Source organism: Glycine soja, chromosome 18, assembly GCF_004193775.1.
Source record: "Glycine soja cultivar W05 chromosome 18, ASM419377v2, whole genome shotgun sequence".
NCBI lineage: Eukaryota > Viridiplantae > Streptophyta > Magnoliopsida > Fabales > Fabaceae > Glycine > Glycine soja.
The window spans coordinates 53,456,646-53,471,776 of record NC_041019.1 but is presented as its reverse complement, the minus strand read 5'-3'; the positions used below and the strand labels follow the sequence as shown (position 1 = coordinate 53,471,776).

At 26.5% G+C, this 15,131-nt stretch overlaps 2 protein-coding genes across 3 annotated transcripts; one reads left to right on the top strand and one right to left on the bottom strand.

Annotated features, from left to right (window-relative positions):
• Window positions 1–8,547: 8,547 nt before the first annotated feature.
• LOC114394829 (cytochrome P450 76AD1-like) lies at window positions 8,548–9,559 on the top strand. The gene has a single exon (XM_028356504.1). The coding sequence runs from the start codon at window positions 8,551–8,553 to the stop codon at window positions 9,412–9,414; it is 864 nt and encodes a 287-aa protein (XP_028212305.1). The 5' UTR covers window positions 8,548–8,550; the 3' UTR covers window positions 9,415–9,559.
• A 124-nt stretch (window positions 9,560–9,683) lies between these two features.
• Window positions 9,684–14,794, bottom strand: LOC114394714. Of its 2 annotated transcripts, XR_003662823.1 has the most exons (4): window positions 14,547–14,794; window positions 14,276–14,469; window positions 12,208–12,595; window positions 9,684–10,948 (listed from the first exon to the last, which is right to left on the bottom strand). XR_003662823.1 is itself a non-coding variant. In XM_028356382.1 (2 exons), exons 1-2 carry the CDS (start codon window positions 12,493–12,495, stop codon window positions 10,925–10,927), a joined length of 312 nt encoding a protein of 103 aa, XP_028212183.1. In that variant the 5' UTR covers window positions 12,496–12,755; the 3' UTR covers window positions 9,684–10,924. The 2 variants fall into 2 exon arrangements, 1 of the variants encoding a protein (XP_028212183.1); XM_028356382.1 differs by lacking the exons at window positions 14,276–14,469; window positions 14,547–14,794 and having other exon boundaries at window positions 12,208–12,755.
• Between the last annotated feature and the right edge of the window lie 337 nt (window positions 14,795–15,131).

Here is a 15,131-nt window from a genome sequence, read left to right as displayed (position 1 = left end):
AACTGGGGGACCAAATTTGTGAATTAAATTATAAGGGGACCAAATCCGAAATTGGAGATAAAGTGGGAAACCAATTTTACAATTTTACCTAATGTTTTAAACAAAATGAGTTAGATGATGTTAAAAAGACTGAAATGATTGGATTGAATGATTTTTTATTCAAAATAAATCTGATTAAATTCAATTTTCAAACATCCCTATCAAGAAGAAGAGAGGGGGAATTGAGGTGATGGTTCCCAAAGTTTTCTAAAATATGTTAATATTACTATAAAAATATTGTGGTCCTTATTTATAAAAAAAATATATTGAAAAATGATACATTAATTTATTGTGTTAGTTGACATTAACAAGAGAAAAAAGAAGATGAAAAAATATATATAAGTAACTTGATCCTAGAACAAAGAACTAAAGAGAAATGATAAGTTTTAGTGGATTATTTATGATGTTGAGATATAATTATTCAAAATTATTTTATCTGTCTAATTTATTTTTTTTCTTATATATTATCTCTATTTGATTATATATGAAACAAATAACTAATTTATCAAAATTAATAAAAATAATTAAGTCATTTAATTTTAATTAATATTTTCATAGAATTAAAGGTTTAAGTAGTGAATGTATTTAATATCATTAGTTTTAATTTAAGGAATATTTTTTCATTAATGAGTGTGACTTAAATTGTTAATAAATCAATTAATGAATCTATTAGTGAAATGCTTGAGTATTTCATTAATAAACTTCATAATAAGTTAATGGTAATATATATAATTAACACCTTTTATTGTAAAAATTAAAAAAAAAATATTTGAAAAAGAATCTGTTTCTATAATTAGAACAAGAAAAATGTATCATCATTTCTTATATAAAAATCAAAGATAGTATTATTTGTGTAATGATATAGTTATATTTATTTTTATCTATAAAAATATTAGATACATGTATAATATTAAAGTTTTTTTATATTTTATGTATTTAAAAATTTAAAATTTATTTACTAAATCATTTTTTTTTCTTGATCCCCCTCAAGTTCAATTTCTTGCTTCGTCCCTACCCTTACAAGTTACAACTACATGCTTGAATTATTACTCGGGTGAAAAGTGTTAATTGTTAACATATATTATCTAACACACTAGTTTTAATATACTCTCTTGTTTATTAAAAATTATAAAATCATGATAGAATCTTTAAATAAAATATGAAGCCACTAAATTTTATAATTTACAAGAAATTCAACAAATAAAAATAATGTTTAAAGAATGTGTAGCACCTTTTTTTATTGGGATTCTATGTTCACAAGTAGGAAACTTTTATTCTCATGCCCACCCAGTATGTTAAGTTCACATCCAAACTTTTTGGTTTTTCTTCCTCTTCTTCTTCTTATTTTTTTTGAAAAAGAAGACTATGTCTTAATAATTTTATATTATTAATTCGTTATCCAATCATAAATTACAATAAATTTATTGAATTTTATAATTATTATCTTAAATGTCATACTAATAATTGGTTATGATTTGATGACAATACAAGACTATTTTACAATTATTATTTTATATTGTTAGAACATAATCATTACATTGTCTTAATTATCAAAGTTATTAATAAAAACATATTTTCATTTTATTGGAAGGTGTAAATTCAAATAATCCTTCGACTTAAATAACAATATGGCTCCTATAAAATAAGATTTTTTTATATACATTTTAGTATTTTTCATTTTTTAAATTTAGTTCTTATAAAATTCTTTTTTGATTTTAGTTCTCATTATTAATGAATTTTGTTAAGTGTTAACAATGGTGATAACATCATTATGATGTTATCATTGTGTCATGTCAGCAAATGATGACATCATAAAAATATGCTATCAACAAATGATGATGTCATCCAAAATATTAGTCATTATGATGATATTATCAATGATTAAAATAAAAAAATTGCATAATTTTGAAGACTAAAATAAAAAGTAACTTTTTAAGGGACTAAGAACAAAAAATGACATATTTACAATGATTAAAAATAAAAATAATATTTAGAACAAAAAGTGATATTCACAAAAATATATTTAAGCATTGAGCTAAATTTGATTGAAAAACAAAGATAAACAACTTTAAAAAAATAAATTTAATTGGAAACCTTGATTACGTCATTTTTGTACTATTGATACCGTATAACCGACATTAGTCATTTTCATATGATAACTATCTACTATTTACTTTTTTCCAAAGAACACGATATTATGACAATTTGGCTTGAAAAACTACTTCTAAATGCATCCCATGTTAGGCTCTATTTCTTACTTGGCTTCTAGATTAATTTTAGTTGTAAGCCACCTTAAGCCTATCTATGTTGGACCCTAATCAATCCTTAAATCATTTATCCATACAATTATCAAAATGTGTTTTGCCTTCGATTTTAAAACTAAGACGACTTTATCAACCATTAGTAATCAATTGTTGGCAAATAATTATCAAATTCTAGTTTTTAAATATTGGTCATCTATTGCAAGCTATAATTAACTGTTAGTTTAATGCATTTTGCTTTAGTTTTTATACTTTTTTTAGTCCCTAAAAATATGTTTTTTTTAGTCCTTGGTGATGTCATCATATTACATGAATCTTTAGAGTTTCAACTTTCTATAGAGTCTAACAATTGAGATGTTTGTGAAATAATGTTTAGATTAAATTGACTTGGAGAGGTTGAAACTCTAAAACAAAATCTCTTATAATTGATTTAGTTATGCTTACGATCACTCTGTAAGCACTAATCCACTGTTTACACATCTAATTAAGTGTTTGTAATTAATTTTTCATAATGTTAATTAGAAGAAAGAACTCAATTGAAATTAAAATTTTGGTAAAAGTATGAGATCTACAAAATGATTAAACCTTTATTCTTTAAACAATTGATATAAAAATATGTTAAATTGAAATCATGATTAATGATAAATATAAAAGAATAAGGTTAATTGTGGGATTAATTTAAAAAATTAAATTAAATTTACAGTTCAGGGGAAAACATAACTATATTAGTTAAAATAAAAATAATAATAAATCATTATAAAGAAGTATGCAAATTATAAAATGCTAAATATAACAATAAATGTTTGAGTTACTTAAATGGAAGTCCTCTCTAACAATCCGTCTTTTTCATATATTGTTCAATTGCGTGGTTGTTTTGCATTTTTTTTTTATTTTCCACTGAATTAAAAATTATATTAATAGAAGAATTATTTCTCTGCCAGTCGTTTATCCAACCTGTTATAAATATATGATTGTGTTCTGATGAAGACTTTCCAGAAGAAAAAAAAGTCTGTACAAGTTTTTTTTTCACAATTCTGCTAGTCGTTTATTCAACTTGTAGTAAATATATTCTTCACAATTCTTTATATATAATCGTGTTCTGATGAAGACATTAAGAAAAGAGAAAAAAACGTGAACAAATTGAATAAACGACTAGCAGAGAAATAAGTGTTCTATTAATATATTTTTTAACTCAGTGGAAAAAAAAAAAGAAATGCAAAACAACCACGCAAGTCAACTATATATGAAAAGACGGATTGTTAGAGGACTTCCATTTAAGTAATTCAAACATTTATTGTTATATTTAGTATTTTATAATTTGCATATTTCTTTATAATGATTTATTATTATTTTTATTTTAACTAATATAGTTATGTTTTCCCCGAACTGTTAATTTAGTTTAATTTAATTTTTTAAATTAATCCCACAATTAACCTTATTCTTTTATATTTTATCATTAATATCGATTTCAATTTAACATATTTTTATATCAATTGTTTAAAGAATAAATGTTTAATTATTTTGTGAGTCCCACAATTAACCTTATTCTTCTAGCTTTGGCCAATTTATCAGGGTTTTCTCCATGCAATTATTATACACCAAAAAAAATATTGGACATAACCCGCGTCAATATCTAGAGGCTATACTGATGTTTAAATATACATTCATAAACTAATTACTTTGATGGTTATTTATTTTAGGATTAAATATGTTAGAAATTCTTGAAATATATTTAAATTTTGTAACTGAACTCCGTAATTTTTTTGTTCTTTATTAGATTTTTGAAACTTCAAAAATTTTGTGAAATTCATGTTAATAGTCTCTATCCAAAATGTGATGACGTCTCTGTTAATTAAACACATTAGCCATACATGTATGAAGCCAGCCACGTCAAACGTCCAAACCCATAAACTACACCTTTGATATCCAAATCCATGAACTACATAGTCGATGATAAGACAACAACAATGAAGCCTCCTCTGCCGCATCACTGACTTCCTCACCTCCCCCTCCTTTCACAACTCCACCTGCACCATCCTCTTCACCTCTAGGTGGGTTCTTCGCCTACTGCCCCTCCCCCGTCCACCCCTCAATGCACGAATTCTTTGTCACATTCTGTTGGGGATAAATATGTATGTCTAAGATCCAATCCATCGTGTTATCAATTTTAGTAAATAATTGTTCTTTATTTTATCATCATATTTATTATTTTATTAAATTATTAATTTGATAAGTCTTTGATTAAAATTAGAAACTTGTTATCATGATAGAAATTATGATAATGAAAAATAAGCTCTTTATAATTTTAATCTAAATTTTTATTGATCGTAGAATTATTGCGAATATGACATCAATAATCCAAATAGATCTATGTAATGATTTTTATTGGATAAAGATTAATAAATCTCATTTTTTAAATTGCACATATAGATAATGTATGCGTAGATGTTATCATTAAACTAACTCAATTTATAATTTATAATAGTTAATATTATCTTGATATGTCAATAGAAAGTTCTTAAGAAGAAATATAATAGTTTCCTCTCACATGTTATTTGTTATATTTTAATTTTGGGCACCTAATGTCTTAGGACACTAGTTGAATGAATATTGAATATGATTAAATACTTGTAGAATTAATGATCAATCAAGAAGGAATCCAACTCTAGGTAATAAGTTTGAAATCTATGATAGAATTAAAACCTTGACCAGAACAATTGAATGAAAGAAGAAAATAGTTTATTAAGTCATTCATTGATTAGATATAATGAGTTAACCTTGAGCTGCAAATTATGGAAGAAAATATTACATTATTCTTCTATTGGTTTTTTAAGGTAAAAAATTTTACTTCATGTTATCCGGACATTAAAGAGTGTTGATAGACTCCTACTTTTATTAGTAAATTAATTATGATTAATTACTACCGGTTTGGTGTTGAACGTGCCACACATAAATGAGTGTTCCGATCTATAAAAAAAATTTATTTGATAATTAAATTAGAGTAAATAGTTTAGTTGAATATTATTATATTCTTTCCTAACACAAAAAATATAATTAATATAAACAAAAATAAGAATAATATTCTATTCCTACATATCATAATCAAATCATGTGATTAATTGTAAATTATCTTTTATTTTTTTTGAAATTTTCCTTTTTGAATGCAAATTTTAAATTAATACTCTGAAACAGATAAAAGGTAACAAATGTTAATTGAAAGTCGTATAATCTATTAAGATTTTTTTTTACATAGAAGTCATAAAATTTTTTTGACTACAATTTCTTTTTAAGTAAGATTTTAAAGTTGTATGCTTTTTTTATTTTTATATTTTTTAAGAAGGAAATAAGTTTTTTTTTCAATGCTTTTTGCACGTACATATGTTTACTTTAAAATTGCAAATAATTTTTTTTTATTTTAATTATTTAATGAATTAAGGTATGTTTTATTGTTTTTAGTTTTATTTAATTTTTCTATATTTTTTTGATATGGTTTAATTTAATATTTTTATATTTTTGTATATTTTTTATTTAAGATTTTTAATATTTAATATCTTCTATATTTTTAAAATTGTTTTATTTAATATTGTTTATTGTTTTATTTAGTATATATTTTTATATTTAATATTTTATATATTTTTTACTATTGTTAAAGATTATTATTTGTTTGTAAATTAAAAAATAATGTAAAAGAGTTACATTTAAATGAAAATAATAAAATGTACTACATATATTTTTTTTACTATTGTTAAAGATTATTATTTGTCTTTCATACTTTATGTTTGATTCTTTAAAGCCATGACTAACCATTAGTCGTGTATGTAATGAGATGGACAAACCAATTTTAAATAGACATAATTAATGTTCATTATATAAAACTAAAGGACATAATCATAATAACTATCCATACAAACTAATATTATTTTTATTTTTTAATTTTATGTTTCTATTTAATTTGAATTAATTATTTTATGTTATGTTTATTTTAACAACTATTTTTATTACTAAATTATTTTTTCTTGTCAATATCAAAATGATTTTTTAAAAACATTAATTAATACTACTTTACAAAATTATTAATTTACTTAATGATAATTGTAAAAATCAATTAATTTTTTTTTATAAATTATAAGTTAATATTTTTGTTTGTGTTAGTAATTTTTTAATATTTTTGTTAAACGAATATATAGTATATTTTAATATTTTTAATTAAATTTAACTCTTTTTCATTATTTTTTTAATTTGCAAAACAAATAATAAACCTTAAAAATAGTAAAAAATATAAAAATATTTTAAATAAAATAATATTCAAAAAACATAAAAATATTAAACAAACCCATATTAAAAAATATTAAATAAAAAAATAAACATACATTAATTCATTAAATAATAAAATATTTACAATTTTAAAATTAAAAATATATGTTTAAAAAAATTAAAGTGACAAATTATTTTATGATTTTAATAAAAAAATTATTCCCTTCACGAGTTTAAAGTTGTACTAAAGTAATTTTACGATGTTAAAGTCGTATTAAGAAAGTAATTGAAGTAGTGAAATATTTTCAATTTTAATATAATTTTTTTTAGGAAATAGAAGTGGTAACATATGTTCAAACTTTCAATTCAGAATTAGTAACAAATTGGTACATATCCAAAGGAAGTTATTAAGTTTTCTAATTTTAAGGGATTTTGTTAATATATATCCTATTTTACCCCTTTTAAATGATTTATTTTAACAAAATTAATAAAACATACAAGAGAATTTTAACTAAGGAAAATAATCTATTAGAGAAGTTTCTTTAGTCTAAAATTCATTATTTGGATGTTATTATATGAAGAATTTAAATTTTTGAAATTTTAAAACCGAATTTTAAATAACTAAAAATGTTAAATTTTAATTTTCTTCTAAAATTTTAGAAATTGAAATTCTCTTCTTGATAGAAGAACTTTCTAACACATTTGTATATTTTCTTTATAATCTTCATCCTCTTTTCCATTTAAGTTCCACAAATTCAATTTTCGAACTTACGACTCTTCCCTCACTGATGATCCTCTTCTCCTTGCATTTATTTTCTTTCGGCCTCACAATTTTTATCTTTTTTATAAAATACGAAAATAAAAGAATTTCAATTAAAATATTTGAAATTCTTAGAATTTAAATTTTTTTAAAATTTTAAATTCAGTCATCGAAACACATTCTTAATTAATTGTCATAAATTTCTTCTCCCACATTTAAAGTTTCCAATGATCTTTCTCTCTCTTGAAATACAAAAAATTATGGTTATTTATTTTCCACTAAAAATTCTCAAATTTCTATTAGAGGGTCATTGCTAAAAACAATTGTGAAGAAATAAAATATATGATGAAAAAAGAAAAAAATATGGAAATTATTATAAAAGTTTATTGTATAAATAACGTACGTTACTCTCATTTTTATAATTAATATTATTAATCATACACTAAATAATAATTTCTATACTTATTTTTCTCTTTATATATCTTTCCCTATCATATACTTGCACACGTTTTTTTTTTCCCTTTCTGGAAAGTCTTCATTAGAACACAATCACATGTTTATAACAGTGACAAGCAGATAAACGGTGATCTTCTATTAATATATATTTTAATTCAGTGGAAAACAAAAAGAAATGCAAAACAACCACGCAAGTGAACAATATATGAAAAAGACGGATTGTTAGAGAACTTCCACTTAAGTAACTCAAACATTAATTGTTATATTTAGTAATTTATAGTTTGCATACTTCTTTATAATGATTTATTATTATTTTTAGTTTAATTAATACAGTTATGTTTTCTCCAAACTGTAAATTTAAAAAGTTTTTAAATTAATCCCACAATTAACCTTATTCTTTAATATTTTATCATTAATCTCGATTTCAGTTTAACAAATTTTTATATCAATTGTTTAAAGAATAAATGCTTCATTATTTTTAGGTCCCATAGATAACTTTTATATGGAAATAAATTGGTGCACGTGAAAAATTTAAATTTAACCTCCAAAGAGTGGTCAAATTGATTCTATTGTAAAGTTTTAAAATTATTTTGTTATCAATGTTCAATTATTAATTTGACATTAAGTTAGGAAATTTACAGGACTAATCTGTAACATTTTTTATACATTCAAGCATTAAAAGTTGAATTTTTCATCTTTTTTGCTTAAGAACCAAAATGAGTATTTATTCATAAGCGTATATAGATTATATCCTCGCCATAAGGGTTGAAGCCGTAAGCTATGGACTACCTCACAACACTTCTGCTACTGATTAGCATAGTGAGTGCAAGCATTATTCGCATATTGATTCGTAGATTTGAATCTGTAAGGCTTCCACCAGGGCCACGTCCATTTCCTATCATAGGAAACATCTTAGAACTTGGCATAAATCCACACAAATCACTCACCAAATTGTCCAAGATTTATGGACCTCTTATGACTTTGAAACTTGGTAGCATTACCACCATAGTCATTTCCTCCCCTCAAGTAGCTAAACAAGTATTGCATAAAAATGGCCATGTCTTTTCTAGTAGAACAATCCCACATTCAGTGCAAGCACTTGACCATCATAGATTTTCTATTGTGTGGTTGCCCCCATCACCCAAATGGAGGAACCTTAGAAGAGTTTGTGCTACAAAAGTATTCTCTCCACAACTTCTTGACTCCACTCAAATCCTTCGCCAACAAAAGGTTCATGATTTATTGGATTTTGTGAAAGAAAGATGCAAGAAAGGTGAGGTTATTGGATTTTGTGAAAGAAAGATGCAAAAAATCTTGGTCAATGTGTGGGCCATAGGAAGAGATCCAACCATTTGGGAGAATCCAGAAATGTTTATGCCTGAAAGATTTTTGGAGTGTGAGATTGATTTTAAAGGTCATGACTTTGAACTCATTCCTTTTGGGACAGGCAAAAGGATATGTCCTGGATTGCCATTAGCTCATAGGTCAATGCATTTAGTGGTGGCATCCCTTGTGCATAACTTTGAATGGAAGCTAGCTGACGGGTTAGTGCCAGAAAACATGAACATGGAGGAGCAATATGGAATAAGCATAAAGAGGGTCCAATCCCTTCTAGTTGAAGCCATTTCAATCAAGCACGATTAGTTATATATTAGAGCAATGCTCCTGAATTTGCAAGGATATGTATATATATATACATACTAGTATGTAACCCGTGCATACGTATGGATCGTGTATGGATCGTTTGGTTTTTTATCCCGTAAGTATTGTAATTTTCTATTGCATTGTAGGAATAAAAGGAAATATAGCAATGGATGTATGCTACAAAAACAAAATCAAATATTTATAATAATATTGTGCTTAAAAATACAAAATATTGGATATGTATTTATGAGATGTGAAAGAAGAATTAATGAAATGCAAATTTAATTTGATTAATAATAAATTGTAATCTTAGAAACAAATAGAAAATAGAATGCAATTGTCTATCAGCAAGTGTGTAACTTTCCTAGTCCAGTCTTTTGTCGTTGGGCATAGAAAGTGTTTGTTACTTTCTTCTCTCTCTCAAAGCAATCAAATCTACATGTTTTTTGTGTTTAGATTTTTTTTCAAGTCCCAAATCTTTATAATAAAAAAATACCAGAGAGTTTTTTTATTCTTTTCTCTCTCTCATAGCAGTCAAATCTACATCTTTTCTTCTCTGCCCATCACAATCACCTGTTTGATCTGTCTCAACTTGATCAATACTGATAAAGTTATTACCTTCTTCATGATCATCTACATTTGTTGCATTTGGATGCCTTATAGGTTTGAAATTTTTCTTAATGACCCGCGACATCCACATCAATCCATCATCAATGACATTGTCTTTCAACAAAGTGCTTAACATATCTTACCATCACTCTACACAGTTGCCAATTTGACATTTCTTATATCAGAATATAAGCATATATGTACGATGAACAAAAGAATAATATTGGAAGCACAACATCAAAAAATACAAAGGAAAATTGATAATTAAAACAAACACAAAATTACATAGACACAAAACACATCAACAAAAGGAAGAAATCGGAGCTTATTTGCATGACGTAGGAGGATTTTTCTGCAGATCCTCGAGAAATTTATTTAAAGATAAAAACTAAAACTCCTTCGATTTTTTATTTTACATACACCCCAACAAAAAAGAAAAAAAAACAGAGAAAAGGATAGAGAAGCTCATCTCCATGATGTAGGAGGAGCCATCTGCAAATCCTTGAGTTTTTTCAAGATGTGTTTGGAAGCCATATCTAAGTTTGAAAGAATAAAAATTCTAAAAAATGAATGAAAATCAAATAAAAATTATTATAAATGAGCATATTTCGAAATAATTAATTGTTACAACATAATCTAATACAAAACTCATGTCTAAATCTAAAAAATGGAATATAGATTTAAGATTAAAAAAATGTCCATTTTGGACATTTTCACATACTACTCCTTTACATTAGATGTATTAGATAACACATTGCAATAAATATATAAATATATCATCACAAATAATAGTTTTTGTTACATACACCCCAACAAAATAGACAGGAAAAAAATAGGAAAAAGGATCGCAAAGCTTATCTGCATGAAGTAAAAGGATACTCTTGTAGATCGTTGAGCTCCTTCAAGATGTGTTTGCAAGCCATACCTAAGCTTCAAAGGAAAAAAAAGAAATTGTGAAAAGAGCATATTTTATCTATAGACTAAAGGGAGGTATGAAAAGTAAAAGAAAGCAACCAAAGCAATTATGACAATCTAATTCAATAACAGAAGCTAGCAAAAGTAAAATAGTTATCGTATTCTTATTACAACAGATAAGGTTGAAAATAAAATCATTTCCCTTCATCGAGAATAATTTAAGAATTGTACCATTGTAGTTTCATTCCTGAAATTATTAAATAAGTATCTTAAAAATAAAAAGCTAAAAATCATTTAAAAAGACTAATTAGCAGGCAACATATATTTTCTAATTAAACCATAATAGTATTAAATCTATGTGAAGACTAATTAGCTGATGCAGTTAGATGGACACTCAATTGCATCAGTGATGACATAAGTAGATGTTATTCAATTGATATAAAGTTAAATTTCAATTAATAACACAAACAAATTAAAAGGCTGCAAACATATGTAAGGTTGAAAAGAAAATCATTTCCCTTCATTGAGAAGAATTTAAGAATTGTACCATTGTAGTTTCCTTCCTGAAATTTTTCTTAATGCAAACACGTGTAAGGTCAAACAGATCACTATCATGGTCTGTACTCAACATAGTGAACAATCATGCCTATGTGAGAGATATCTTCTATTGCATAATGATAATAATAATAATAATAATAATAATAATTAGAAAGGAAGGACATAGATATTTGATTAATTATGGTATTCCCTTGCTTCCAATGCTTGAAAAAAAACAAACAAACTTGAGAATATGCTTATTCCTCTTTTGGGTAATATATTGTGTCCTTCTCATTATGAATGGCATGGTTTAGGTTTGTTCTTGCTATTTTCTTGACTTATTCTCAGTTTGAACAGACTTAGAATTAAAAGTAATAAGAAAATTACCAAATCAGCCTTAACTGTGTTGAAATCTTTTAAGTGAAGAGTCAAGACCACAATGTATGCATAATATAAATTAGGATTAGCATAAAAGAACGCAATTGTAAGGGACCGTATAAAAAATAATAATAATAAACAATGTAAATACTAACATGCAACAAACCCAGACAAAATTTTAATGTCCAAACTCCAAACTTCCAAATAAAAAAGAGTTTAGAAAAATACAACAACTTCTTGAACATTCTTCTATGAAAATCAAGTTATTTATATGACTGAACAAATATACCATATTATCCTTAAGCACTCTCAAAATCAAAATGAGATTAAATTGTAGTTCGTAGCCAAAAGTACCTTCTTTGAAGCATAAGGTGTCGTATCACTACACATGCGTTCCCTAGAGGAGATTGAAATTGATGGGAAGGGAAAAGGAACAAATTCTAAGTCTTCATCAACAATTGATGGCTTGTCTGCTAACGACATACATTTTCTGCTGTACACCAAGTCCTCATCGTAAACACCCACATCAGTAGCACAGTCCCGAGCTTCCTCAACAACCTCTCCTATCAAAGCATCATTTTCTGGACAACCCGATCCAATCACATCACTGCTTATCAGCTTAGCATCTCCATGGTTCTCCATTAGACCAAAAGTCGGATTACCAGTGGTAATCTTGAACTTGGGAGGCAACGATTTGATAGAATGGAGAGCAGGTGGAACCTTGGATGTCCCTTAAATAGCTCTGCCACAAGCTCACAACACAACCAAGAATAAGATAGATGTACAAATTTCTGGGGCAAACAAATAGATAGATTCTCTTTCAAATAAATAAATAAAAATGGTTATTTTTTTCAACCAAAAGTGTCTTTCAAACTTTTAAGAAAGACCCCATTGAATGACTATATCAGATAAACATATATAACATAATGAAGAGTCAAGACCACAAAATAATAATAATAATAATAATAATAATAATAATAATAATAATAAACAATATAAATAATAACCTGCAACAAACCCAGACAAAACTTTAATGGCCAAACTCCACACTTCAAAATAAAAAGAATTTAGGAAAATACAGCAACGTCTTGAACATTCTTCTAGAAAAATCAAGTTATTTATACAACTGAATAAGTATATCACAATATCGTTAAGCACTTTCAAAATCAAAATCTAACTATTAGAAATCCAATGCAGATTTTGAAGACATAAGGCACATAGAAGGCAAGCGTGCACCTTAGTTCAAAACCATGCAATAAACCTAGCACAAAATGAAAGTAATTGGCATTCTCAAATCTGGAATTTTAATTAATGGTGAATGAACCTTTTTATATATTCATAACCAACTGTTGTGAGAAATTACCAACTATGTCTATGTTCTCAACACTCTGTACGCCATTTCAATAAGGACAGCTAAGTCAGGCAAAACCTTGGATGTCCCAAACATTTTCCCTTAAATAGCTCTGCCACAAGCTCACAACACAACCAAAAATAAGATAGATGTACAAATTTGTGGGGCAAACAAATAGATAGATTTTCTTTTTCAACCAAAAGTGTCTCAAATTTTTAAGACAGGCCCCATTGAATGACTATATCAGATAAACATACATAACATAATGAAGAGCCAAGCCCACAATGTATGCATAATATAAAAATTAGGAGTAGCATAAAAGAACACAATTGCAAGGGACCATATAAAAAATAATAATAATAAACAATATAATAATAACCTGCAACAAACCCAGACAAAACTTTAATGGCCAAACTCCAAAGCTCCAAATAAAAAGATTTCAGAAAAATACAACAACTTCTTGAACATTCTTGTAGAAAATCAAGTTATTTATACAACTGAATAAGTATATCGCATTATCCTTAAGCACTTTCAAAATCAAAATGAAATGAAATTGAAATTCATAGCCAAAAGTTCCTTCTTTGAAGCATAAGGTGTTGTATCACTCTACCTGCGTTCCCAAGAGGTGATTGAAATTGATGGGAAGGGCAGAGAAACAAATTCTAAGTCAGGGAGAACCTTGGATGTCCTAGACATTTTCCCTTAAATAGCTTTAACACAAGCTCACAACACAACCAAGAATAAGATAGATTTACAAATTTATAGGGCAAACAAATAGATAGATTCTCTTTCAAATAAATAAATAAAAAGGGTTTTCTTTTTCAACCAAAAGGGTCTCTCAAACTTTTAAGAAAGACCCCACTAAATGACTATATCAGATAAACATACATAACATAATGAAGATAAAAATTAGAATTAGGATAAAACAACACAATTGTAAGGGACCATATAATAATAATAATAATAATAATAATGATAAACAATATAAATAATAACCTGCAACAAAACAAAAAGATAAGATAAAAACATAAAGATAAGATTGCAACATAAATCCGTAGAAATGAATACTACCTGGAAGTCAATAAAAAGTTCATCGAATGACTTGAACAACCTAACTATGGGCCCAGAAACTGATGACTCTCCTCTTGGAAGGAGTTTGGCATTCAGAGTGTGACCAAAGTCATTATCAGAACGCAACTTCTTAGAACGCAACTTCTCTGCTAAGGCAGAAAAGTTGTCAAACTCCTCTCTAGAAAAACTCCAACCTGAAAACATAAGAAGATATTATAAACAGACCAATGTGACTTGAAATAAAGCGAAAACAAAACAATCGGTCACTTACAGTAACAACTTTATTTTCACCAACAAAAGCAATAGGTTCATCAACAAATTTAATTTCAGTTGAAGCAGGACCACTTTGTTTCTTCAAATAGTCAACAATGCCATCTGCTTCACGGGGACCTTTGTATTCCTGAACATTATTTCCCCCATTCCTCAGAATGTTAATTGTTGGGAATCCCTTAACATCATATTGTGATGCAAGGTCTTTGTTCTTCTCCTCATTAGCATCTACTTTAGCCAAAACAATAAGAGGATTATGACTACTCAAGATAGAAGCAACTTTCTCATACTACATAAAAAGATATTCCAGAAAACCATCAACTTGCATAATATGACCATATAAATCAAAGGGAAACCCCAAAAATTAAAGGTGAACAAAATTACCTTCGGAGCAAGGTTCTTACAATGGCAACACCTATAAAGGAAAAATAAAAAATCATATGAAAACCAAAATGCACTAATATTGATAACTATCGATCTCCATGAAATCGATTTTGACCATTTGATTTAAAATGCAAATCCAACAATAATCGTTGAAACAAATACACAATCCCTGAACAAAGTAAGGACAAATTTTGTTTAACCA

Excerpts from the sequence above, each read along its gene's own strand:
- LOC114394829 (XM_028356504.1), top strand. The coding sequence starts at position 8,551 with ATGGACTACCTCACAACACTTCTGCTACTGATTAGCATAGTGAGTGCA.
- LOC114394714 (XM_028356382.1), bottom strand. The coding sequence starts at position 12,495 with ATGGAGAACCATGGAGATGCTAAGCTGATAAGCAGTGATGTGATTGGA. Across the intron at positions 10,949-12,207 it reads CACCTTATGCTTCAAAGAAG|GTATGGCTTGCAAACACATC; the intron begins GTACTTTTGGCT and ends TTTGAAGCTTAG.